This window comes from Chelon labrosus (genome assembly GCF_963514085.1).
Source record: "Chelon labrosus genome assembly, chromosome: 6".
NCBI lineage: Eukaryota > Metazoa > Chordata > Actinopteri > Mugiliformes > Mugilidae > Chelon > Chelon labrosus.
Genome location: NC_140342.1, coordinates 13400526 through 13427057, shown reverse-complemented (window position 1 = coordinate 13427057; position 26532 = coordinate 13400526). Strand labels below are relative to the sequence as shown.

Below are 26532 nucleotides of genomic sequence, written 5' to 3'. Positions count from 1 at the left end.
TATTCACAGGGCTGTTACATTAGCTAGTCCTATGTTTCTAAGGGTATTACTTAAAATAAGTAAAAAGGGTATGTAAACAGAGAAACAGCAGCCCTTCTCACTTCTGTTCCTAATGCAGCGTTACAACTTGAAAGTCACAACTTTACAACGAAATGCCACTCAAAGTCAGAGTTCCTACTTTTGAAGTCAGGGCAAATCCAGCTACTCTGACTTCATGCAGAGGTAGCTTCCCCCTCATAGCTTGAGGGCTGAGAGTCGTGTGTCCTTCTCTGAAAACTATCTTTACAATCATAAGGCAGGCAAAGAAACTAAAGTAACTCACTAGTTGCTGCAAAAACCATTGTCTCTTCACCTTTTTTACATGCCTGGGCCCAATGAGCAGAACCGCAGGAATAATCGTAGCAAGGTGACATTAGCTTGTCAGGGCCAGGAGATTGGATCTTCACAATAAAAACTCCCTTTTAACAGGAGGAAACCTTGAGCAGAACCCAGCTAATATGGAGGGACCCATATGCTTGAGGCCAGCTGGGTAAAGACAGAAAAAGAGGGAGGAGAGAGCAGCAGGAGGAAGATAAACAGACATCTGTTTAGAGATATATATCCGACTAAAGCGTACATGTAGAATCTAATTGTGATACAAGAATGTTACATGAGAGTTTGATAACGGATATAAACCAGAGCATAGGGGCACACGATGCATGAGAAGTAAGAAGGAAGAGGTACTTAGTGCATCATCCCCAGCAGCCTAGGCCTATAGCAGCATAACTAACTAACTATAAGCTTTATCAAAAAGGAAAGTCTTAAGCCTAACCATAAAAGTAGAGAGGGTGTCTGCCTCCCGAACCCAAACTGTGAGCTGGTTTCACAGGAGAGTGGCCTTATAGCTGAAGGCTCTACCACCCATTCTACTAAATTCTAGGAACCACAAGTAAGCCTGCACTTTGACATCAAAGTGATCTGTTGGGATGATATAGTACTATGAGGTCTTTGGAGCTAGGCCTTTATGGGCCCTGTATGTAAAGGATTTTAAATTATTTTCTGGATTTTATAGGGCACCAGTGAAGAGAAGCTAAAGCGGGAGTGATACGATCTCTCTTGCTAATTCCTGCAAATGCTTTTGCTGCAGTTTTTTAATCAATTAATCAATTCACAAATGCATGAGCTAGTTTTTTAGCATCACTTTGAGACAGGATGTTTCTAATTTTTATGATATTATGGTTTAAAAGAAGGCAGTCCTTGTCACTTGCTTTATCTAAGAATTAAAGGACATATCCTCATAAAATATAACACCAAGGTTTCTCACAGTAGTGCTGGAGGCCAAGGTAATGCCATCCAGAGAAACTAAATGATTAGATAATGAATCAATTGTTTTGTCTGAGTTTAAGAGTGGGAATTTACAGTAGGAAGTTCTGGTTTCGTGGATAAATATAGCTGGGTGTCATCTGCATAGCAATGAAAACTTATGTAGTGTTTCCTAATAATATTGCCTGAGGGAAGCATGTGAAGAGTACAGGCCCTAGCACTGAACCCTGAGGAACTCCGTAACTTACTTTTGTATAAGTGGAAGAATCATTGTTGACATGGGCAAACTGGAATCTGTCTGACAGATAGGATTCGAACCAGTCTAGTGCAGTTCCTTTAATCTTGATCACACTTTCAAGTCTCTGTGTTTAGCCACAACCCATACAATTAAAGGACACCTCAACTCTTTGTAAATTTCTCATTGCAACACCTTTCATTGCTTGTGCTACTCTATTCTTTCCTACTTTTCTTACTGATTCAGACTCTACTTCATATAAAGTTAAGTCTGCAATGCAGTGTGGCTCTCAGACAGCCAGCCAAGCAGTCTTGCTATTTAAGCAGTCAGCATTCAAATAGCATTTTCTTCTGAGATTGTATTCTCTAGTGTTCCGTATTATGACAGACAGGCAACAACAGACACTCAAGCTGGTGTGTCTCTTTGTCTTATTTCTCTCTCCTACTTCTCTCCATTCTCTTGCTCGCCTGGTTTCGAGTAAGCAGTAACGAGCAGTCAAGCTCATCTCCTGGCCAGAGCAAACAAAACCAAAGCCACATTCCCCAAGCTCAATTTGCTGTTACGTCTCAGCTCTGTGAATTGGGAGTTTTCAAGCTTGAAGTATGGAGGAGTAGCTGGGTGGCTTCTGGCTGCTAATCTGCTCACACTAGTTTTGGTGTGCGTAAACCCTGGGCATTGCTTTTACTACAGTAAAAAGGAAAAAAATACACGTGTTTCATAATCATAAACATCATCTGTGTAAGTATTATCCTCATAGGTCATAGTTTAGCTTCTTAGTAATGAAAATGAATGAGTGAGGAAATCTTTGTTTAACTAAGCTTTCATCTTTAATTTCTTCCTTGGTCAATATTTAGACATTAGACTGTAACCTCAATTTATTAAGACATGCGGGCAATGTTTTAAGGCGGATGTGTTGAGAACAAACAAAAAGAAGAACAAAGAAAATGCCCCCCCCCCCAATGCCATTAAATATGTTGTATTTGCATTTTTCGTTTGTTCCAATTCTTACCAACCGGGCAGTATTTCCGAGATTTTTTCTTTTTTTTTTTTACAAAATGAAAATGATCAAAAGCATATGACTTCATACACTAAACTGTCTGTTCTTCTGTTCTCTCCCCCAGGAACCATATGACGGTGGAATTAGTTCCCACACGGTCGTATTTCAATGAGGCACCCAGGTGTCATCATACAATGCTAGCTCTTAGCTTCTTTTAAGCCGTGGACGTGAAATAATTCAGGGACTAATTTAATTTCTTTCACTATCGCTCCTCTCATTGACTGCTTGGTCTGCTGAGGACGTGTCCGGTTGGCTGTGAGCGGTCTCTGAGGACGAGTTATCGGTTACGGCTCCGTGCTAATCGTTAGCCAAGTGCTAACAACAGTGACAGCAACTAACTTACATGCGTCTGCCACCGCTGTCATTTCAAGGCAGCCGATCAACAGGGATCAAAGAGACTCTGACGGGTACGTTAAGGTTCAGTTTCCAACATTTCAGCTGCTTTACAGGCGAACTAGAGCGCAGTTTTATAGAAATATTGTGAATTAAATCAGTAGCGTACATGACCGTTTGCTAGTTTGCGGCTAGTTCAGTAAAGGAGATGCCTGTGTTGATAATATAACAGATTTTGACGTATTGAAGTAATGAATGATGTGTGTCAAATATGCGAAAAGTCACCTGGCTTGGTCAATCTGATTATTTGAGTGTGTGCGTCTTTTCTTCTCAGTATACATGTAAGTACGAAATCATGTTTACAACATTTGCACGTGCAGACAGTATAACTGAAACACCATCCCAAAAAGGAGTGACACACATTTATGACATTGATCTTCTCACATACTATATGTAGTATTTAGGGATGAAGGCTGGACATCATATGGACAAGTTTGAAGTTGTCCATATGAAAACTGAGAGACAGGGAGAAAAAAAGATTCAGATTAAGGTTAATTTTTCATGTGTGGGATTAACATATGGTTAACAGTGCAAGGAAATGTTGTTGTCTAAAAATGAAAGCACAAAAATGACAGAATTCACTGAATTTACAGCATACAATTAAAATTTAGAAAGGTGACAAGTGGAAGTGGCAGTGATGTTCCACATTGTAGTGTGCCCAGCAGACAGGGTGTATGTTCAGTGTCCAGAGAATAGTCTGTTGTGAGTTGACCTGATGCTCTGCACCTTTTCTGAGAATTGTCCTGAATGGATGGGACCTGTTGATGGTTCACCTGTAGAAGTTTGTGAGGATGTTAGTGTGCTCAATCTAAGAAAGAAAAACAGAGTTGAGGTGTGGATGGTAACTGCAAAAATCAAAAGACTACATAAAGATATTATCCCTAATCATCCAGAATATGTAATATATAATATACCAAAGCTTATATTATTTATTCAGTTTATGTGTTTATTACAGAAGAGTAAATTGCTCCCATATCTAGTCACTTAGCATCATTGTCAATAACAATTACGTTTATTCGTTTTATTACTTGCCGTGGAGACTTTCCTTAAGATTATTTTCATCATTGATTACAGTGGAGATTATTTAACGAGCTTATTATGATTCATGATCATTTCCGTTTTCTGTATGTGTCCAAAAAATATCAGATACAGATACGCATTCAGATACTAACCCAGTGACGCTAAACAATTACATATGCAAACCATGTATATGAATATAATACATAATGACCAAAGTCTAGGGGTGATGTGCATGAATTATTACCAAATCATCCTCTTTTAACTTTAAGTCTTTATCCAATAGAAAACCTCACAAAAGAAGACTTTGCATCATTGAAGGAGCCTGAATGCTTTCTGAATACACTGTTTGTTTTCTGTATGTACTTCCACATGTATTGTCTATCAATATAACTTTTTGTCTACCTTCCTTTGTTCGCTCCTCCTCTCTTAGTGATCCCCAGCAGATATCATGGAGCTACAGGCGGTGTTGATGGCGGCTGGTGGGGGTTCCCGTATGACTGATCTGACATACAACACCCCGAAACCAATGCTGCCTGTCGGCAACAAGCCGCTTATGTGGTATCCCCTTAACCTGCTGGAGAGGGTGGGCTTTGAAGGTGAGAGTTTTTATTACACTAATAATGCTCCTTTATCTACCCCTTCATCTACTACTGCTACACATGTCACATCTAGTACAACAACTATTACTGAATTGTACTGTTATTCATGTAGCTAGTAGTAATGTAAAACTCAAATTTAAAAATCACAGCACACTACTTACTGATTTATACAGGGGCTCTCATTTATGTTGCCTGATCATAACTTTTCTCAGGACAGTTTGTGCATGTACAGTCAAGGCTCGACTGACACCTCACTCACTTTACCCCTAGTTTTGTGGTAGTAAGTTATAAGGTATAGAGAAAATGTTTTCCAAGCCAGGTCTAAGATTTCCTCCTCAGGCCTTTAAACAAATTGAATCTGACGGTAGTGGCTACATGTGAAGTCTGTGCCTTCCGTCCATGCTACAGTACGTGTCAGTGGCAGGGGTGGGAAGTGTTACAGGGGTGAACAGACAGACTTGGTTTCCACATAAAATGTAAGGGTGCAAAAATACAGCCGGTAAGTTTATGTGGCCCACTTGGGAAGTCTGGAACAAAAAGTGGAAAAAAGGACTTTTTTTAGAAGAACAATTCAACTCCCACTTAAACACAAATACTATAACTGAGCTTATCGTTATATATTGCAATGTTTCTGAGACAAAGATGACGATATTGTTACATTTGATATATTTTCTCTCATGTAATGATGTCAGAGAAAGCCATACAGATGAGTATTGTGACTCTGTAAAATAACCCCAGATAACCGTGTCTACTGCAATTTAAAAAAAAAAAAAAATTTCTGACATTACTGGTTGGTCATTGGGATAGCTATCATATTCTGAATGTTACAGTTAGATCACATTTACTCTAAACAAACAGCTGTTGACAAACTGCCTCCTGATTTTAGACTGAAATAGGACTTTCAGTGTTAATTTGGGGTATGTAATATTCGTTTTTAGCACAAGTGTAAAAATATTCTAAATGTGTTTCATTTTGCTGCATAAAACGGATTGAGTTTAATTTGGGCTGTTACTTTCTAGTCAAACTTTCATCAGCTTGTCAGCACATTATCCGCCGTTGTCAGGTGTGCATTTCCGGTCTACATGTACAGTCCAGATTTCCTGACTCTTGTGCTGCGGCATGCAGCGGGTCCATAAATCCTGGGCTTATAAAGGGACGTTCTGGCCAGTAAACTGGACTGCTCATTATAAAAGCCTGTTGTTCCTCACTCGTCTAAATAAAACTTGCCTTCTATACATAATCATCTTGTGTGGCCAGCAGTTTACAGTGTGCAGCCTGCTAGCCAAAGCTGCGCAATTAGATTTTACTAGGCTGACACAGCTAGAGTGAACAAATGCCCGGTAGAAACCATTTTATGCAGACAAGGCTGATTAAACCAGACGGACTCTGCAATGTTTTAGATTCATCAAGTGGTCCAGTAATGTTACTACAAACCTTATAATAAGCGGAGCAGTGGTCCTAGCTTGATTTGAAGTTCACAGTGTATTAGCGTCAAGTAGACTTCTCCTGTGGTTAGTCTGGAGGACTTTGATCCACCTAATGGATACTTGTGCTTTGTGAACTGTGTTTTCAGAGGTGATAGTGATCACCACCAAAGAAGTCCATAAGATGATGAGCACAGATCCCAAAATGAAGGTGGACGTGAAGATGAAGCTGGATGTGGTTTGTATCCAGGAAGATGGAGACATGGGCACCGCTGATGCTCTCAGACACATCCAGCAGAAGATCAAGGTGTGTGTTTTTGTTCATGTTGTTCAATGTCCTGAAGTGTTCCAGTGTTAATGATGTTTGAATATCACTTTATTGTGTGGTAGCCAAATGCTTAATACACCCACTGATATCAGCTAGCACTCTTAAAGCCTGTGTTTTTGTACAAGACGGTTTCTCACCGTCAAGACCACTCTGAAATAAACTGAAATAAGGTCGGAGGTAGAGTAGACAAATGACGAAGATTGCGGTGGAAGTTTAGGTGGGTGTGTGAACTGCCGGGTGACCATTGATCCATGACTTTTCCTCCTCCGGATGGCCATGGCTGCTGAAGTGCCTCATTTCATCTTTTTAAAACACACACAAACATCCACAGACACACACACGTACACATGCTGTGTTGGTATCCATGACCCCCAACTCCAATTTCCAGACCCCCTCTGTATCCTGCCTGCTGATCCCTCCATCCCTCCCTTCATCCGATTCACTCTAAACAGATGAGGTCATGGCTAAGACACAAAACTCTGTGTGCTGCCAGTTTACCCGGTGCACCATTTATTCTCATGCAGAAGTCATGCACATCTGTGCAACATTTGTGTTTGGGTATGTTAGGGTATATGATGTCCCTCTGTATATGCCATGGTTCCGACAGGCCTCCTGTGACCATGAAGAGGTGTTTGTATAAGGTTTTGTGTAGTTTGGAACGGTTGGTGTATTTCAAAAGCGATTGTTCTTGTTTGTTTTTGGACTGTCAAGGAGTCTGAATATATTTTACACATTATATATAATTATAATAATCACTGTTAATCCTGCACTTCTGAATGAACTTACTGTTTTAAACAAACTGCAAAGAAGACATGAATTTGATGCAATGCAGCAGTTAGTAAATTCAAATCTGCCACATCTTTAAAGAAGGCACTTGGTATTTAATCCTTTTTTGAGGAATTAGTTTGATAGGGCTCATTCTGGTTTTAGGTATATATATATTTATCATATTACTGTCTACAATATAACTCGTACATAAGGTTGGTTATGATCACTGATGGTTATGTCTGACTGAGATGGTGTATTTTAACATGCTGTTCTTAGTTGTAAATGCATTTGCTCGATATACTTTCATCTTAAAGCATACATTTTTTTCATACAATACTAGCTCATGTGCCTAAAACTGATATCATCATTATCAAAACAATTTTTTATTATGTCTGGATCCCAAGAATAAAAATTGAATCATAAAATCCCAAACCAATGTCAATATGAAGCACAAGATGCTTCTTTCTTCTTTTTTTAAGGCAAAGGCACTTGAGGTGATTTGATGAATCATCTACCGCAAGGCAACTTCAAGCAATTATATTAACAATACATATGATGCCACAGGTGAGTGGCAAAGAGCAAACACATCTAGCCAAAGCCTGAGGAGCGTGAAAACCTAGCAAGCAGTCTGTCTCTATTTACGTAATTAGCAATTCTTTCAGGAAAATTTGTGTGAAAAAGTCTCCCTTAGGAGTGGTCGTCTTCATATATTAAACACATCCTTAGCTACTGTAACAGTAGTTCCTCACTGGACACTGATTGGTCTGCACCCCAGTGGATCAGCCTGAAGTACATACTTGAAACCTGGCAAGATGGATTGTTGTGTGTTGCGTGTTGTGTGATCTTGTGATTTTACAAATCTCGCAGAAATCCAACCGCCTCAGAATGTAAATCCCGACAGTCTCTGTTCAGAAATGTCTGAAATGCATTTCCAGCTACCTTCTCTGTTTAGAGTGTACCACATCAAACATCCATTTGAAGAAACATGTGTCCCACCACTATGACTCATTACATTCTCCAGAACGAGATCAATCAGACTTGCTTTTGATTTTTCGGAGACTTAAACTTCATATTTGTTTGGACAAGTTTAATGTTTTTCCTTTGACGTTTGAATAGGTGTGCAAATTCCTGTTATTCTCTTTGCTAAAGATTTCTTTAATAGATGCTCGGAATCACCGCATTTGCGCATATTCGCACACTTTAAACAGGACTAGCTCCAGCATGCTCCCATTGAGAATCGTTGAGTTCCTAATCCTTTGAGCAGCCAGCGAGATTAGAGGCATCGAGTTACACACATTCACACACTGCAGGGTGATGAGTGAAGGTCCGTAACCATGGCCAGCCAAATCCCGGCATAGAGATCGCTCAATCTGTCAGACTGATGCATGAGGACAGTATAGACATACACTTACTCATGTCTTTACACAAACACTCTCCCATGTGGGGATTTGGTGAAACCTATCAAACAAAATACTTACAGGATTCAGCGTACTCTCTGGATGAGCAGAGCAGGTCATTGGTCCGTATTATTGAAAAGAGAGATTACAAGCAGCATATTTTATTTTGTTCACTCTTCAAACACTGATGTTACACAAAAGTGGACGGATATGCTGATTAATGCTTAGGTCTTTCACAATGAGCCAAACTAGTGAAAGGAGTACTTTGCATTCACTTCTTGCTTTGTGTGCTTAAAGCCTCTTTGACATTTTCATTATCACTGAGGCTTAATCACCTGGTAGAATGAGTGTATGTGGGCTAAGATAACCATATATACTGTACATTGGAGTCGCTGATTCAAAGGTCCACCTTTAGTATACATGTGTTAGTCAGCTTGGAAGACAAAAGGTGAAGATGGAGACGAGTGAGAGACGGGGCTGAGGCTTTTCATGCAAGAGACATAGCAAACTTACTTAGATGGGATTAGATGTCCTTTATTCCTTTCCCAGTTTTAACAGTCAAACTCTACATCGCCTCCAACTAGCTTTTCCCTTTTCTATGACCTACAGTAGTTCAAACTTCTTACGCTGGGCAAGGTTTGGGCACGGTTTATCTTAAAAGTGGTCATTGTAACTTTTAGCCCAGCGTCATAAACAGTTATTCATTTGTTCGGTGGTCTAGGTGAATGCATCAGTGACTGCCTGTATGTGATAGCACAGTCATACGTTTTGTTAAATAGTTAATGGTCTAGATTTAAAGATGATCAGATGGTATCTGGAATTACCTAAGAACCTAAACACTGGAGGAAATATGAGAATTGTGTATTGATTGGGCGAACAAGTTCATCTGTGAACATTTTGCCGAGTCGTTATTATTTATACGTAAATGTCAGTCAAAACCAGTTAACAAATTTCCAAGCAAAAATTGTCAAGTAGTCCTGCACAATATGAGGCAAATCTGCAGTGTGCAAAAACAGAGCTCAATATTGCGATTACCATATGGGACATGGGACTTCCATTTTCTCTGTGCTAACTAACCTGTGACACCAGAGAGTTGCCGATGGCTAGCTGGGGCTTCACTTGGTTGTCCAAATTGTGTTATTGCTGATCGGTTTTCATTTGTGATGAAAAGCTCTTGTGTAAATGATAGCATAAAGCAGGTGAAATTGTCGAATTTCTATTTAGTAAGTTCTTGTACACTCAAAATTCCTTCAAGTTATAAAGACCAGCTATGTTATGACAGAAAAACAAAAAAACAAAAGCTTTAAAAATCACCATGCATGCAAACAAAGTTTCCTTAAAGTGAGTCAAGATTGTGTAAGCAGTAGTTTCAGACTAAAGTCAGCCACCACTGGGACAAGTATGTCGATCTGTCATTTATTTTGTGTGTCTATGTGTGTGTCTACATCAGTGTGTGTGGTCCTGACCTGTCCAGTGATCTTGGCTGTTGAAAGGCCAAAGTGTCTCTGTCTCTCCAGCTGACTCCACTCTGCTGTCGCCTCTGAGTGTGTGCTTGTGTGTGTGTGTGTGGACTGTGCAAGCACGTTTTTGTCCATTTATGTGTGTGACTGTGTGTGTATGTGCATGCGTGTCCATGCACGCATACTTTTGTGCTCTGTTTCTGAACATGTGTGCGAGCTTGTCAGTGCGTGATAGACGGAGAAGAGAGTTGAAAGATCTCAGTGTCTCAGTGTCAGTAGATCTCCTGCAGACACCTCCAGCCTTGCTGTGGCAGCTTCCTGTCGCCAGGTCCAGACCAGGTTACGATTGGAGTTAAATCTAGGTCAACTGCATGACCCTTGATCCCACTGATCCCACCCCCTGCCACCACACACACACACAACTGTGCTCAACTTAACATTTAACTGCAATTCCTATAATTGGCAACTTCAAGTGATTGCTTTAATTCTTTGTTGCATTGCCAAGTGTTAATATTTATTCTGAAGAGTTTTCAAGCAGGCTTAAACCAAATCAAAAGCAGTTTGAGGTATTGTTTACCCCTCATATTTACCACCCCGAATGTTTCTTTGTGAAAGAAACTTATTTTAAAAACAGTACTTGTGAAAAACTAAAATATAGTCAGCTTCACCCGACCCCCCAAGCCCGCTATCAACTTGTGCATGACTTGTTTTCGGTATCTAGTGTGACCCGCTTCTGCTGCAGTAACAGCAAAAAAACATCTCTGGTAACTTCTGATCAGTCAACCACAGCGGCTGGGAGGAATTTTAGCCCATTCATCAGTACAGAGCCACTTAATTTCTCAGAGATGTTGGTGAGTTTCCTCACATGAACTGCTTGCTTCAGGTCCTTTTACAACATTTCTATTGGATTAAGGTCAGTACTTTGACTTGGCCGTTCCAAACATAAATTTTGTTCATCCTTTTCTAGAACGACTTGTGTACTTGAGGTCGTTGTCTCTCGACATGACAAGGTTTCTCTTAAGATTCAGCTCAAGGACAGATGACATTTTCTTTATGAATTTGCCGGTATAATTCAGTATTTATTGGTCCATCAGTGATGGCAAGCCATCCTGGCCCAGATGCAGCAAAACAGGCCCAAACAGGGACGTTTCCACCCCCATGTTTTAAGGACAGGATGAGGTTCTAAAGCTGGAATTCAGTGTTTTTCTTTTGTCTCCGGACATGAGCATCTCATTTAAACAACTTTGGTCGCATCTGTTCACAAAACATTTTCCCAATAGTCTTCTGGCTTGTCCACATGATGTTTAGCAAACTGCAGATGGTTAGAAATGTTCTTTTTGGAGAGCAGTGGCCTTGTCCTCGCCACTCTGACATGTACACCAACAACACATGAGTCGAATCACATTGATTGGAAACACTTCTGAGCAGATGGACTCTAATTTGGTCTTGAAATGAACATGTCAGCACATGTAATCCGAGAGTTGCACTTGCTTTTGCACCTCATCAAATCAAATGCCATATATTGGTTTTGTTTAATTTATTTTATTGGGTTTTATTGCCACCCGACACACACACACGCTCAAATTTGCGCTGGAAAGTTGGTCTGGGGTCACTCCATTGGGAACTAATTATGCCCCAGCAAAATGTTGCCAGACCAGTCAAAATATTTGGCCAAGCTGTATGCAGTGCTGGACAGAAGAGTAACAGCAACATAGTCGTACACGCCATCTTAGCGCCACAGAGTTGTATTTGTTTACCACTTTGGCTGGCTCTGATTGGTTGTATTTTTTGGTCTGTATTGCTTGAAACATACCCCATAATGAAATCCAAATGTCGCGTTACTAGGCATGTATACAGATAAGAATTGAGTCTGGTTATGCCAGGCTAGTTGACTTGAAAATATAAATAACCAGTGAACTGGTTACAGCAAACATCTCAAGCGAACCCAGACACAGCACCAGACACTTTTTTTATATTGTTTTATTAGACCAAATTCAGCCCATGGGAGTTCGATGGTAGAAAGTGGGGAAGAGTTCCACCAGGCTGCGCTCAGGTTACAGTAAAATATGCAGGTGGGACCTTCTTTTCTTTAAAGTGTTGTAGGCGAACTTGTATTTTTTCTGAACCTTTGAACTCTGACACCCACAGAGGAATTTTGCATGCAAGCCTTCGACAGTAGTTGTAGATTTGTCACCCGTACTTCTTTGCTTTTAATCCTGCTCCCATCTCTCTCTCTCTCTCTGTTCCTTCTCCTTCACAGACAGAGTAAAGATGTCTCTGTCATTAAGGCTGCTGGTGCTAATGGTGGGATTAGCTCCTATGCTGACAGCCTTCAACACAGGACAGACAGAAAGATACCGCACACAGACACACTAATGTGGGCGACAGCCACATGTCCAATTCAAACTGATGTACCTTTTGCTCTCGATTTTGTTGATGGTAGAGGAAGTGATATGTCTGTAGTTAAAGGTTATCGAAAACAACCCTTTTGATTGATTTGATTTCAAATCAAACACCAAGATGCTTGTTTTCCTGTCGATGTTAGAGCAGTGCTGTGTAGCGTTCAAGCTCAGCCGGCCTTGCTCGTTGTTCTGTATAAAAGAGGAGGGTAGGAAGTTATGTGAAATTTCATCAGTTTCTGCCAGGAGCGTGTTGCGATGAAAAGACATACGATCCAGGCTTAGGTGTAAACAGTGTTCATTCATTCTTAGCACTTACCTTTTACAGAGATATGGTTGCTCATGCAAGCTGCAATGTACACACATCAGATATATAATTTGTCAAGTACTTGAATGGTGCTTTAAACAATAAATGGAAAAACACGACTGTAGCGCAAAGGAGTTAAATGTAATGTATGTTTCTTGGGCAGCTCCCTGCTGCTGGTTGATATAACATTTACAGATCCTGATAACACCAAGTCCAAAACGTTTAAATAATAGCTGGACTTGCTAATGTAAGACCACACAATTGTACCAATCAAATGTGGGTATTTTCAGTTTTCACATTTTATTGAAATTATATGGGAAAAAATATAAACTGTGACATACTGTAAATAGTCACTGCGCAGTTTTAAAGAAATTAAGCTGTAATGAATTAACCACCTTCCTACTGTTGTGTAGGTCTCCCTGTGCCTCCACAGCAGTTGTGACTCATCAGAGAATGGACATGGATCTTCTGAGGGTGTCCTGTGGTGTCTGGCAACAGAATGTTGTTAGTGGGGGCCTTTGGGTCCTATGGGTTGAAGGGAGGGGTCTCTGTGGATCAGGCTTGTTCCAGTGCATCCCACAGACACTTGATCAGTTTGGGATCTAGTGAATTTGGAGGCCAGGTCAACACCTTGTGCTGTTCTTCATGTTTATTGAGTTGTTCCTGTAGCGTTTTTGTGTGTGTGTGTGTCCAGCATCCTGCTGGGGATGGCTGCTGCCAACAAGGAGTGTCATTACTGTGGGGTGGGGGTGCCTGGTCTGGTCTAGGTGGGTGGTACATGTCTAAGTAACATCCACACAGATGCCAGGTCCAAAAGTTTCTCAGCAGAACATTGTACTGTCACAAGATGGTCAATGTTGTTTACTTCTCCTGACGGTGGTTTTAATGTTGTGGCTCATCGGTGTATGTAGCTAAAAGGTGCCAGCTTACTTTAGAGCAGCAGAATTTGAAACTGACATATTCTTGAACAAAAACAATGCCACAAATCAGAATTTCTTTCTTTCAGAGTTCAGGTCGCTTTAACACAGAGCCTAGAAAAGTATGTTGCCTTCTTTCTCTCTCACGCTTTTTGTGTATACGTCTGTCTCAAAATCCTGCTCAGTGGGACACTTTCTGTAGTATTGAAAGATCCGCAAACCTCATGCCGTGATGTGTTGATGTGGAGAAAATTAGACACACATTTATATATAGTTTGCTTAAGTTTTATGGCTCTTTGAAGAGAGTATTGCATGCATTGCCGTGCCATTGCATTGTCTGGCGTGTGTGAGTGTAGGGGTGACTCTGGGAATGTCTTTAAAATGACAGTGGGTGAGGACATCCAAATTAGAGCACAAGCCAGGAAGTGCTAAACTTAGTTATGCAACCAGTATCATCAAGCCACATCAGAGCTGTTGGGGTAGAGGCGTGTTTTTATTTCTTACCATTGCATGGTGAAAGAAATAGACAAGCTTCATCACCTCTCTCTTTCCAACCTTTCTCTTCAGACGGACATCCTGGTGGTGAGCTGTGACCTGATAACAGACGTGGCGCTCCACGAGGTGGTCGATCTGTTCAGGGCCCACAATGCAACGCTGTCCATGCTAATGAGCAAAGCACATGAATTCACAGAGACGGTCCCAGGACAGAAGGGCAAGAAAAAGACGGGTAAGAGGAAAATAAATCACTGTAGGAGATGAGACTATTTAGTGGTATGGTGTATGATTCTTGCACACATAATATTATGCTCATACAGGGCATTTTTAACATGTTTTTGTGCAACATGTAAAAGCCAGAAATGGCAGATAGAGTGTACTACCTTTGATTAACTGTAGAAAATGGCCAAATCTGTTCTTTTCCAGGTGAGCAGAGGGACTTTGTTGGTGTTGATCACTCAGGGAAGAGACTGCTCTTCATGGCCAATGAAGCAGATCTGGAGGACGGGCTCTCGGTTAGGAAGTCTATCATGAGGAAGTAAGTCTAAGACAGGGTGATCACACATTTACTAATTTTTTAAATGTTCATAAACCATTTTCAGTACGTGGGTATCAGTGGCGGCTGCTGGTCTTTCAAATAGGGGAAGCCCAGTTTTGTAAAATTGGCCAAATATTACATCATTAAATTTAACAGGGTTACTAATTAATTCTCCTTATATTGTATAGGCCTATGTTTATAGTTATTATTAGTTAATTACAGTGCATGAAAATGCACTCTACTGTTATCAGAAGCGTTCTTCGTATTATTATTATCATTCTTCTAACCAAAATTAATTTAATTAATTCAGCTTGAATCGTTTAACGTAGAAACTTCATTCAACTTTTAAGCTATCAACTTTTAAACTACAGTGGGTGCAGCTAGCTAGCTGGCTGGCTAGTTTACCCCCTACAATTGCAAATAAACGAACTTTTTAAAACTAAAATGAAAACAAGTAGCAAACTCAATAACGCTATATATTCACGATTTTATTTTGACAGATGGAAATAGTGCGATATATCGCAACAGATAATTAGCAGTAGCTTAGTATACCCTATGGTATTACTGTAACTTCACTCGCCAAATATCCGCATGGGACCAGCATGGGACTGACCTAAAATCCTTCGATGCAGAAGTATAGTCCGGTATAGGCTTAAAGCGCTGTCAATCACGACGAGTTCCAGCCACGTTAACAGTTCATCCAATCATCATACAGAAGCTCGGCGTCCTGGTACAGCCCACTGCCCATTCACTCCCAGAGACGCCCGGCTTCCCTGGAAGTGACGATTTTGGAGCGTTTGTCCAATAAATGTCGAGCTTTTTTGCCCTGAGATCGGCCCATTCTGAAGCCCCATTGAAAGTCCATTGAAGCCGAGCCTCAATGGGTTTTTAAATGGACCGTGATATGAGAAAAAAAATCACGATAGACGAACGGCTAAAACTTATTAACGATTGTGTTATTATAAGAAGTAGCCATGAAGTCGATCATGTTCTAGCACATTTTAGTTTGAGTAGTAATGTAAATTCGTAGTATTTGACGAAATTGCCAGTGATATTTTAGGGGAGGCTGAGCTTCCCCTGTAGTCTTAGAGCAATCGCCTCTGGTGGGTATCTAGTCCATGGCTGATCCACCTGTTTTTTTCTGTATGTGGCTGAGTCTGTATACAGATTTTCGGCTGCATCTGCTTCCACCTGACTGAAATTACTCTGATTAGAGACTGTTTACACGGACGCTAAATAAAATGATCCATCAAGCTATATATATGCTGATGGATCGTGATCATGTTTACGTCCCCGAAACACTAATCAGAATAGAAGCCTTTTTTGTCATGTGGTTTTTGTTCTCTGTGGAGCACTGAATTTGGCAGAAGCATAACAGAAGCAGATTGTTTTCCCCAACTTTACTGACTAAATATATTCAGTAGAAGACAGAAGAAGATCACCATGACAGATCAAAACTGACCCACATTGCCCCGGCAAATGATGTTTATCCCATGTGGGCCAACCTGCCACAGAAAGAATGTGTTTATTCCAACCAGTGAGAAATAATTGTGAAATAAAAGTGTTTATGCTGTTGTTAGGTGCTGATATTTACTTCTCCTTTATTCCTTCCTATCGGGCTAGTCTGTTTTAATTCAGGTGGTTATATGAGGCACTTCTATTCACTTTTATTCTGATAATTAGTTGAATACTGTAATACTGAAGTAAGCGCAAGCTAATGTTTAGGGATTATCAAATGGTAAGTACCTCTATACATCTGTGGTGTCTTTGCCTTGGTAGAGCAGATGTTTAGGTTTCTCTTTGTGCTTTATAGTGAAGATTCTTTTGTGGGTGTGTGGTATTTTTATTTTATTCTTTTTTTTTTTTTTTTTTTTAGTTACAGGAAGAGTATTCTAGGTAGGTTTTTGTTTCGGAGTCCTAAAATGCATGTATGTGTGAGAGCGGGTGTTTTGGGAGCTCGTAAATACTTCATGGAGCCAAAGCCACTGTAAATTCTGGCCAATAAGAGGGGGGCCCGGAGCAGCTGCTCGCATGCTTCCCTGCTCAGGGAACTCTCCAGCCACACACACACACACAAACAGACACACACACTTAGACATATATATATATATATATATATATATATATATATATATATATATATACACACACACACGCACACTCTCTGTCTTTTTTTCACACACACAGAAATGCTTATATGAACGCACACCGGGACACATAGCACAACCTCGAGGCGGACACTGATGGAGACAAAGCAGTCACACATTGTCACTGTGTTATGGAAACACATTGAGCCCGTAGCTAAACATTTACAGCGTGCACAGAAAGACGTACAACATTTAAATCACCTCCGATCATTTATACGCTCGCATGTCACACAGCCACACAAAACAGATATAAAGAAGAAGTTCTCAGCATACGGTCTTTATTTCCTAAGGTAGTAACAGAAGAAATTCCTGAGTTGTGGATTTCTATAACCCACCAGTAGGTATTTTAACGGGCTCGGACTGTTTTGAACATCAGTACCATCCAGTGAAAAGTCACAACTCATTCGTACACACACAATAGTGATGCATCGTTTGCATACACAGCCTCATTTGTGAAATATCACTTCCTTGTTGTATAATATTCCTTGTTCACGTTTTTTTCCCCCGCTACATTTTCTCTTCATTCATTATTTCAGCCACCTTCCCCCTTGTTCTGTGCAACCGTCCACTCAAGCAGCCGTTTCTTCTTTCATACTTCCATCCTTGTTCAACCTCAACACCTGCGTTTGTTTTTTCCTCTTCCCTCCTCTATGGTTTCCACATGGCTGAGGTGTGTTGGCCCAAAACATTCAGCACATGTGCCATAATTTAACCTGGAAATCGCTTAAACGGTATGAAAGGACTCCAGCAGAGCTTCCCCTCGTGCGTTCACAGCCCCACCTGTCGGAATCTCCTGGACGGAGGCCTGGAGAAATTGTTGACCTGGTATTAATATGCGGACTTAAAACCTGAATTATTCATGTCGCAGGAAAGATCCAAGCAAAAGCACTGAGGTTTTCAGTATACTTTACTGTCTTGGTTTTTGTCATAACAATGACGGATTGCAGGCCAGCTGAGGAAGCTTAGATCAGATTTTTGAGAAGTATATATTTACTGCAGTGACCTTTAAGATATTGGACCAAAGTTAGTTGCATCTGTTAGCAATGATGGTGCTAGACAGGAGGGCTTAAACCCAATCAACACAAGTATATCAGTGTAACTTCCAAATATCAAATAACTTTCCTTGCAAAGTACAGTAAAAGGTCACGATACATAGATGCAAAGTTTAATTAGTTTTACTACTTAAAGTGAGACTATACTACGCTCTATGTTCCATACCTTGCACGAAATCTAACAATAAACTCTTAAGGTCTAGAAAGACAGGAAGCATAAAGTTGAAAATTTAGTATCCGTATCCTTTAACATTTTGCTTATATTCCAGTTCCTTTTTATGCGTTTGGGTTATTTGACTTATGGATAATTATTTACTTGATGACTCTTATGTAAGTACTTGTGAATGGCTTGGCAGACTAGAAAGCTAAAATCGTTGGCATATGTGGCAGCCTGCTTTTCATTTAATTTCCTCACCCAGTGTTCAGTGTTTGCGACGCTTAAACATTAAAAAAAAATGAACTGAAGCATTTTTATAATTGATTAATTGAAGTTTATTTAGCAACAGGATGCAGACACATGCTGGTTACAGCTTTCGCAAATGTGAAAATCTCTTTCCATTTCTTACGCATCGCTGTAATCTGAACGTGTGCTACTCTCAAAGCGCAGCTCTCGAGTTTGATGTCCTTGCGAGGCTGTTTGCAAATGCCCTAGGCTCTGGCAAACGGCGATGGAGTCTCTTCATTCTTTTCTGACATATTATAGGCCAAATAATAAACATACGATTGTGTCTAGGTTTCCTCTATGATCTCACATACCGAGTGTGAGTGTGCAGAACTTTCATTGAGAGAAGCCCGACTACACCATCAGGTTCTTGCACACTTCAGGCTTATAACAAAAATATGTGAAGCAGCTCTATTATGAAAACATCTATTAAGCTAGTATTAAGGGAATCACACAAATGTAGTTTTGGATGCAACAGTTCAATGCCCCAAATAAGTCGTAAGCCCTTCAGCCCCGTTGGCTCTGTAGTGAAAACCTGCCTAATGAGGGTATTAACAGTCATTCTGCTGCGTCTGACTCATCGTCCGCTGTGGGGTTTTAGTTGTAACTAAATAAGACATTATGCCTCGTGTTTGAGAGCAAGTGAGATGTGACTCCTCTCTCCCGCCGAGGACTTTAGTGGTACTTTAGTAGTCAGTCATTAATCCAAGGGTTGAGTCATCCTTGCCTGCAGAGGCACTAAATTCTTGTTCCCCTCGACACAGAGCTCTGCAGCGCTCGCAGTAACCAGAAATCACATGATGCTCCTGTTTGGAAAGGCAACATGTTTACCCTTGTTCGGGAAAAGCGAGATGGTTGTTGTAGTTGGCTTCTGAAAACAAGTGTTAACCAGTATGCTGAAACCAATCCAGAAAATTTCATCACAGACTATTAATGAAACATATAATCGGTAAATCGTGTATTTGGGGGCAAAAACATTTTGTTTAGGGTCATATTTCTGAGTTACTGATTTGTTTTATTTAAAGTAAAAAAAATATTATTAGAGTTATACTTACTAAGAAAAAAGAAGTTTTACATCGTCCGAACATTTTCTGCACACAAAGCAACACCTATATGAGCAAAAATAGACAAATTCACCTGCTTCCTTGATTTGTAGATTTCTTAGATGTTTGAATTAAAGTTAATTATTTAGTAGTAAGGGTTAATTTACTCCTCAATAGATTAATGGACTGATTAAATCTATTTCTATTCGTGTCCAGAGTGCATTATTAGCTAGTCTTATAGGCGGTTTAGGCTTCTGTGTCAATTTGTGATTGGTCCGCTCGGCAGTGGCGTGTTTCCGCTTTAGTATTTCCGAACACTTCGAGGAAAGGTCAGCTGAGGAGGTTCAGAGATACAAACATTTGTATGACTCGACTTGACGACGAAAGTTGCCATTGTTGAAAGTGAAGCAAGAAGGAGAAACAAAAATTAACCCGACTGGCAAAAAACACACAGCGCAGACTAGCGTTTGGGTGGAGTTTTTACAGAGTGAGCCAGACTGACGAAGCACAAGTATAAATGGCTCGCGCCGGCGTAGGCTACGTGAGTAGGTTACGCCGTCTATGTCCCGCAGTGCTCTAAATGAGCCTTTAGTCAGAATTGGCACATCTGATATTAGAAGTAGCCCTTGACTGTGAGACATCACTGCTACTGTACCAACTGTACTGTACACATTATCCATGCCACACACATACTCAACTTACCATAGCTCTGTCTCCTGCCCCCCTGCAGGTGCCAAACAGCGATGTCCCATGCTGGGTGTTCCCATAAATTTCACTTTACGCTCATGATACACATACAGAGGCATACACCTGGGAACAGTTGTGCGAATAAATACATTTGACAAACTGCCACGGAGCATATCTGTACGTGCATGAACATGTGCTTTTATGCTTTTGAATAAAATGCCTGAACACAGACAAACACACACACTCGGTTTGATTTACGCTTTTCAGCATCTGGTTTTAAAATATGTGTGACCACGTAATCCTCCTGAGTCACTCTAGTTATAATGCAAAGCCAGTGAAAAATGAGTTAAAGGAGGGCAAAGTAGAGGTTGTTGAGCGAGAAGAGGGAGAGTATGAGGTAAAGGGAGGGATTGTTTTTAGTTTTATTCATGTTTCATACCGTTTTTATTTTTTTCCATTTATTTATTCATGAATTGAAGCTTTTTGTCAGTAATATATATCTTAGGGATGCACCGAAAATTTTCAGAAAGAATTTATTTCATCAGATAAACGTTGAGAAAAGAACGTTAGCAACAGCAATAAGTGTGACTATTTAATGATTAAGCTAAAATGTAGGCTATTACAAAACATCTGTAACCTGTAACATCTGCACTGCACGAAGTCTAGCCTGCTGGCTAGGTAACATTTTTTCTTTTCTCTATTTTTTTCAGTGAGGTTTAAAATGAAACATGCCCAATATGTCTTTACAGTGCCATCACCACTGGCACATTGTCTGGGGATAGGCTTTATTATAGCTATACGTTCAAGAATTATTAGTGGACATTTGGACTGACAGGCTTTTAGTTTACTTCAATGAAAATACATTTTATATAAAGCCAGCCCGATATTGGGAAGGAGCATGTGCTATACACTAGTATCAACAATAGGACAGTCAGTATAAGGATGAGTTGACTTATAAATGGGAATGAGAGAAAATCTTTTTCATTGGTGTTTCGGATACTTTAAAAATCTACACCAAGAGGAACTGAAGCCGAGACTTTTCTTCCCCCCTTTAAGTTGTCATTTGCTTGATAAGCAGCCACAGCGCTGAATTAAACCATAGCATGCAAAAGTGGCATTAGTATTACTTCCTTATTGGCAGGAAATCTCGGGTCACACCCAGAAACAACCACTTCCAGAGAGAATTGTTCTCATTATCATTAGTTTCTTTTTCTTTCATTGTGGAATAATAAATCAAATCTGATCACCGCTGTGAACACAGAGCATCATGTCTGCTTTTAATTTTGTCAAAGTTGCGTTATTGTTTTGTGATAATGAGACGCAGACTCCGATTTGCTTTTACAACTTTACAAATCTAAATCACTGCGGCAGGCTTTGAAAAATGGCTGAGCAGTAATGGAGGGTATTTGAGATCTGTAGTAAGTGGGCTAAAACATGGAAAGGCTGCTGGTATGTTCCTTTTAAGAACAACGCACCCTGCAGTTTTTATTATGTAATGATTGACATGGTAGAGGAAGAGGAGGATGGGTAGTAAGAGAGGACGAAGGGGTGAGGATGGATTTGTTTATTGAAACCTGAAGGATCACATGGTTTTCTTTGGCTCTCGCTTCGTAAATGTCATTTTCAAACTCGGGCTGCTGTCATGTGAATAAATGTGTGAATGAATGAATGCATGGGTGGGTGTCTGTGTGCATGTGTACCCCCCCCCCGGTCATCGACATAAACCTGTCTCACTGGGAGTTGTCTCATGGAAAACTCTGCTCTATGGTAGCTGACAGAGGACAGTAGACAGATGTCACTGCTCTGGCTTGTATGTAAGCCTATGGCGGTTTCTGGTTTGCCGTTAAAAAATTTAAAGGGGGAAGTTAATCAAAAGCAGATTGGGTAAATGAAAAGCAAACATAAAACATAAAAACAGCAGGTGATGAAAGGAATCAAAGCAAATTGTCCCCCAGGTAGCATCCTGGGTTAAGCTGTTGAAACACAGTGGTGATGCATTTCCTGATGAAATATTTGATGTGTTCTTTCTGGTCAGCGTGCATTACCTCTGTGTGTGACGAATCCGTACAGCTGTTAAAGGATCATTTTGATTCGCTGACTAACTAACTAACTGTATCTCCCTCTCTTACCTGCAGACATCCCAGGATGCACATCAAAACGGGCCTAGTGGACGCTCACCTCTACTGCTTGAAAAAAGCAGTGGTGGACTTCCTCACAGAAAACAAGTGAGTCCTTCACTCATTTCTGACTATGAACTGATTAATATGTAAATATGGAACGTTGGAAATTTACCTCTGCGTGAGAAGAACAGACTAACAAACTTATTTATGGACATAGAGAACATGCACATGTCCCACAGTCGCATCGGCAGAAACTCTCGTTCGCTGCGTAATCTGTAGCAAGTGTTAAACGTGGGTACATGGTGTGCAGGGCTTTGAAAGGTTCTGTTAGCAGGGTATTCTAGCGAGGTGTTAATTTGTTTTACTATGTGCCACTGAGACAGGCTGTTAGGCCTTTAGCCTCTGAAGTGAAGGAGTGCGACAGAGAGACTTCTGTAGTTACTCTCGGCCTGTATTCCTGGAACCTTTGCAGTGTTAGCATGTATTTAATCTGTTCAAATGAGAGCTGATGATGATGATTCGTCACACTGACAGCAAAGTCAGTATCACCATTCTTAATTTCTTAGTGGACAATACATTCGCCTACCTTAACGTAAAGAACCTTTTGTCCTTTTTCACCGGTGTGTGAACTTGTGTGTGCTTGTGTGGGCGAATGGGTAGATGTGTCTGTGACTGTGAAGTTTGTTCAAACCCCCCAGGATTAGCTATGTGGAAACCACATAAGAAACATAATTGAGACATTGTATATTGCAAATCCTATGTGTCAGTCACACTAAGTAGACACTGTCTGGATATATTTTTCGGTTTAGGTCTGGCAATGCCTGTCTGCTAAACAACATTTGGTCAATAGACATCTCATCTCACTTTTCATATCATAATCACTGCTTTTACATCACCAAATTCTTCACACTTGAAGAGGACATCTGAGACGGCACATTAAAAAAAAAAAGTACTCACAAAAGTGTCAAGCATGCTCGATTACTTCGGGAATAGATTCAAATGCATTCACCAAGGTGCCCAACTTCTCAAAACAAGGTGATGATGAGTCTTTGCTGACTCATCTGAATTTGTTTTTGCAAAAGCTCCCATCAAAAACTGGTTACTTATAGGCAGAGTTTCTAAATCCATTATTGCCCACTGTTAGGGTTACAGCTTTAAACAGTGTGTCCTCACCAAACTATTTTCTTCCCACACATTAAGTCCAGAGCCAATCCAACAAACAAAAATCCCTTGTACTCATCCTCTGAATGTTTTTAGTTAAAGCTCTCTTTAATATAGTAATTTGCCATAGAGATGCAGATATAAATCTTCCGTCATTGCATCACTGGTGCACCCTGTGCCACCTCCATATATCATCTCTCTCGTTAGATGACTCATGTCTTTCTTCAGCTCTTTTCTCGGACCTCCTTTTCACAGCGCCTCTCTGCCTCTCTCTTCCTTTCTCTGTCTCTTGCTCAAGGAGAGAAATAGACAGGGTAACTGTTGTTTTTCTCCTGTCATTCAGATGGAAATTCTAATCTCCCTTTAAAAGAAAGTAAGAGAGGGCAAGTGGAGGGGTGTGGGGTGGTGCTGGTGGTGGTGGTGGAGAGGAACACTGAGCACGGCACAGTGCAAGGAAGTGGAAAAATAAATGAAGATGAGGATATTAGCTTCTGATTTACAGAGAGGGGGAGACTGTTGTTGCTGTTGTTTTAGAAGAGAGAACCTGAAGTGCTATTTGAAAATTGCCAGTGCCTAAGATGTGCTGTTAGTAACACAAACTGCATATGGAAACACAAGCATCATTTTTTTTCCCAGTCAGTAAAAGTTCTTGAGGATTCTTGCAGCGTCACTGCTGCAAAGACAATAAATGCACACATAGTCATATTATGGCTATATATCAACTCTTTTTCTTCTTCTTTTCTTCTAGGTCCATATCATCAATCCGCGGCGAGCTGGTACCGTATTTGGTGCGCAAGCAGTTTTCCAAAACAATTAACAGTCAGAAAATAAAAGACGACACAGAGGATCAGTCGCAGAAGATGAGCGACGGCTCTACAAACCATGGTTATTCTTTGCACCGTACCATCACAGCATCACAATATCAGAGGAAACACAATGTGTTAAAGCCACAGCACTAGAATACTTAAGCTCTATAGTTGGATCTTACTAAAAAGCCAGTTATGGCTTTGACTCAGACCTCATAAGAAGTTGCCTTTTCTAGGGCACGTAGAATCTCCAACAACAGCATTTCTGTATCTTTTCACCCTCTCTCTTCCCTTATCTTTTTACTGCCCAGAGCTTCTTATCTCGTCCCGTGACGAGCCTCTTCTCCAGCTGGCCCAGGAGCGCTCCTGTTGGAACGACCACCACGGTGACATGAGTGAAGCCTACCATGGAGGAAAGCTGCGTTGCTATGTTCATATTATGGACGAGGGCCTGTGCTACCGTGTTAACACTCTAGCTGCTTACATAGAGGCAAACCGACAGGTGAGTCCTCAGTAGCCTCCACTGAGGGTTTTAAAGAAACATCTTCAATTGTGCATGTTCACGTACGTAGTAGCTTTGTTTTTTATAAATTCAATCACATACTTTATGTATAATTATACATGACAACAAAGCTCTGTCTGCTGCTGACAGTACTTTCCTCAGCATAAACGTTGAGGTGAATCTTGACCTTGTTAACGGTAGTTTAACAAAAACTCCAAATTAGGTGCTTATTTTTTTAGCCTGTTGCATCAGATTGATTAATAGCTATTTAATTAATTGTAAACACCTCTTCATATCATATCTCACACCCTTCTGTCTTCTTGCTACTAGGCTCCGAAGCTGTTTGAGGAGCCAGCAGTCCACTCATCTGCTTTCATTTCTGAGCGATGTCAGGTAATTCTGGTTATTCTGCTTCTGATGTCTTTTTATTTATAAATTGTACTTGGACCCAGACCTTATCACGTTACTCCTGCTATATACTATGGCTGTGTGAATGGTTGTATGTCTAGATGGTGGACTGTAGAAACTGAATTGCCCTCTGGGGATTAATAAAGCTATCTGTATCTGTATGTATAAATCTTTACCCATGAGCAAGTTTCTTATTTTATACATTTTATTTTATACTTATATATATACCAACCAGGCATAACATCGTAACCACCTTGCTAATATTGCGAAGGTCTTCCATCTGCCTCAGTTCTGACTCAACACAAAATGGACATGGGCCTTCTGAGGCTGTCCTGTGGTGTCTGGGTGTTGTTAGTGGGGGCCTCATGGTCCTTTGGTTTGAGGGCAGGGGCCTCTGTGGATCAGGCTTGTTCCAGTGCATCCCACAGATACTTGATCAGTTTGGGATCCAGTGAATTCGTAGGCCTGGTCAACACAAAAACGGTTCCTATAGCATTTTTTTGCATTTTTTTGCATGTGTCAGGCTGCATCCTGCTAGCGCTGCTGCCATCAAGGAGTGTCATTGCTATGGGGTGGGGGTGTCTGGTCTAGTCTAGGTGGGTGGTACATGTCTAAATAGCATCCACATTAATGCCAGGTCTAAAAGTTTCTCTGCAAAACATTGAATTGTCACAAGATGTTCAATGTTACCTACTTCTCTTGTCAGTGGTCATAATGTTATGCTTGATCAGTGTATATCAGTTTTTTGCATTTCCATCTTAATTAGCTGTTTTCCACTGCATCATCATTTGAGTAGCTTGTGTACGTGTGCATTTCCACCTTTGTAAAGTTACCATTTGTGCTCCGCCCTCAGATGGGATCAGACAGTATCATCGGAGCTCTGTGCCAGGTAGCAGATAAGACCTCCATAAAAAGGTCCACCATCGGAAGCTCCACCACTGTAAAAGAGAAGGTCAAAATCACCAACTCCATCATCATGCATGGGGTTACCATCGAGGAGGGGTGAGAGCACACACACCTGTGCACACACGCTTGCACACACTTGTCGAGGCCGTGTACTCTGAAGTGCTTTCGTGAACACATTACCTGAAACAAGAATTTTACCTAAGGCGTGTTTACGAATGAAAGATTGAATGAAGTGCTCCGTTAGCACATGCAGGCTGTGTGTGAGAGATATGAAGCAGTGTTTAAACATTTCAAAATAAAATCACTCATCTTTATGTTGCCAGGAAAATTACCTTTAATCTCACCCTCAACTATATTAAAAACTACAAAACATTTTCTTCCCATGTGTTGACACTGTTTGGGTTTTTACATTTGAAAGGCGTGGTATGCCGTGGTATCATTCACTGCATATCTTTCCATTGAATTTCCTTGGTGTGTGTGTGTGTGTGCGTCGGGCAGATGCTCGTGTATGTGTGTGTCCATTGATAGGAGGTGTAACAGGTTTTGTTTTCTGCGCTCTGTGGGGTCAGATAGGGATCGCTGAGTTAACAATGCATCTATTGGTGTGCAGCCAGCCAGA

The 26532-nt window shown here is 40.7% G+C and overlaps 1 protein-coding gene across 1 annotated transcript in view; it reads left to right on the top strand.

Annotated features, from left to right (window-relative positions):
* The first annotated feature begins 2665 nt into the window (after positions 1-2665).
* The window catches only part of eif2b3 (eukaryotic translation initiation factor 2B, subunit 3 gamma), a 30929-nt gene continuing 7062 nt past the window's right edge, over positions 2666-26532 (top strand). The window contains exons 1-10 of the mRNA XM_084546799.1: positions 2666-3001; positions 4438-4603; positions 6180-6337; positions 14174-14333; positions 14528-14639; positions 22146-22235; positions 24040-24176; positions 24409-24599; positions 24930-24992; positions 25861-26009. Of these exons, the coding sequence (XP_084402925.1) occupies positions 4456-4603; positions 6180-6337; positions 14174-14333; positions 14528-14639; positions 22146-22235; positions 24040-24176; positions 24409-24599; positions 24930-24992; positions 25861-26009 (1208 nt within the window). The 5' untranslated portion in view covers positions 2666-3001; positions 4438-4455. The remainder of the gene's footprint in view (positions 3002-4437; positions 4604-6179; positions 6338-14173; positions 14334-14527; positions 14640-22145; positions 22236-24039; positions 24177-24408; positions 24600-24929; positions 24993-25860; positions 26010-26532) is intronic.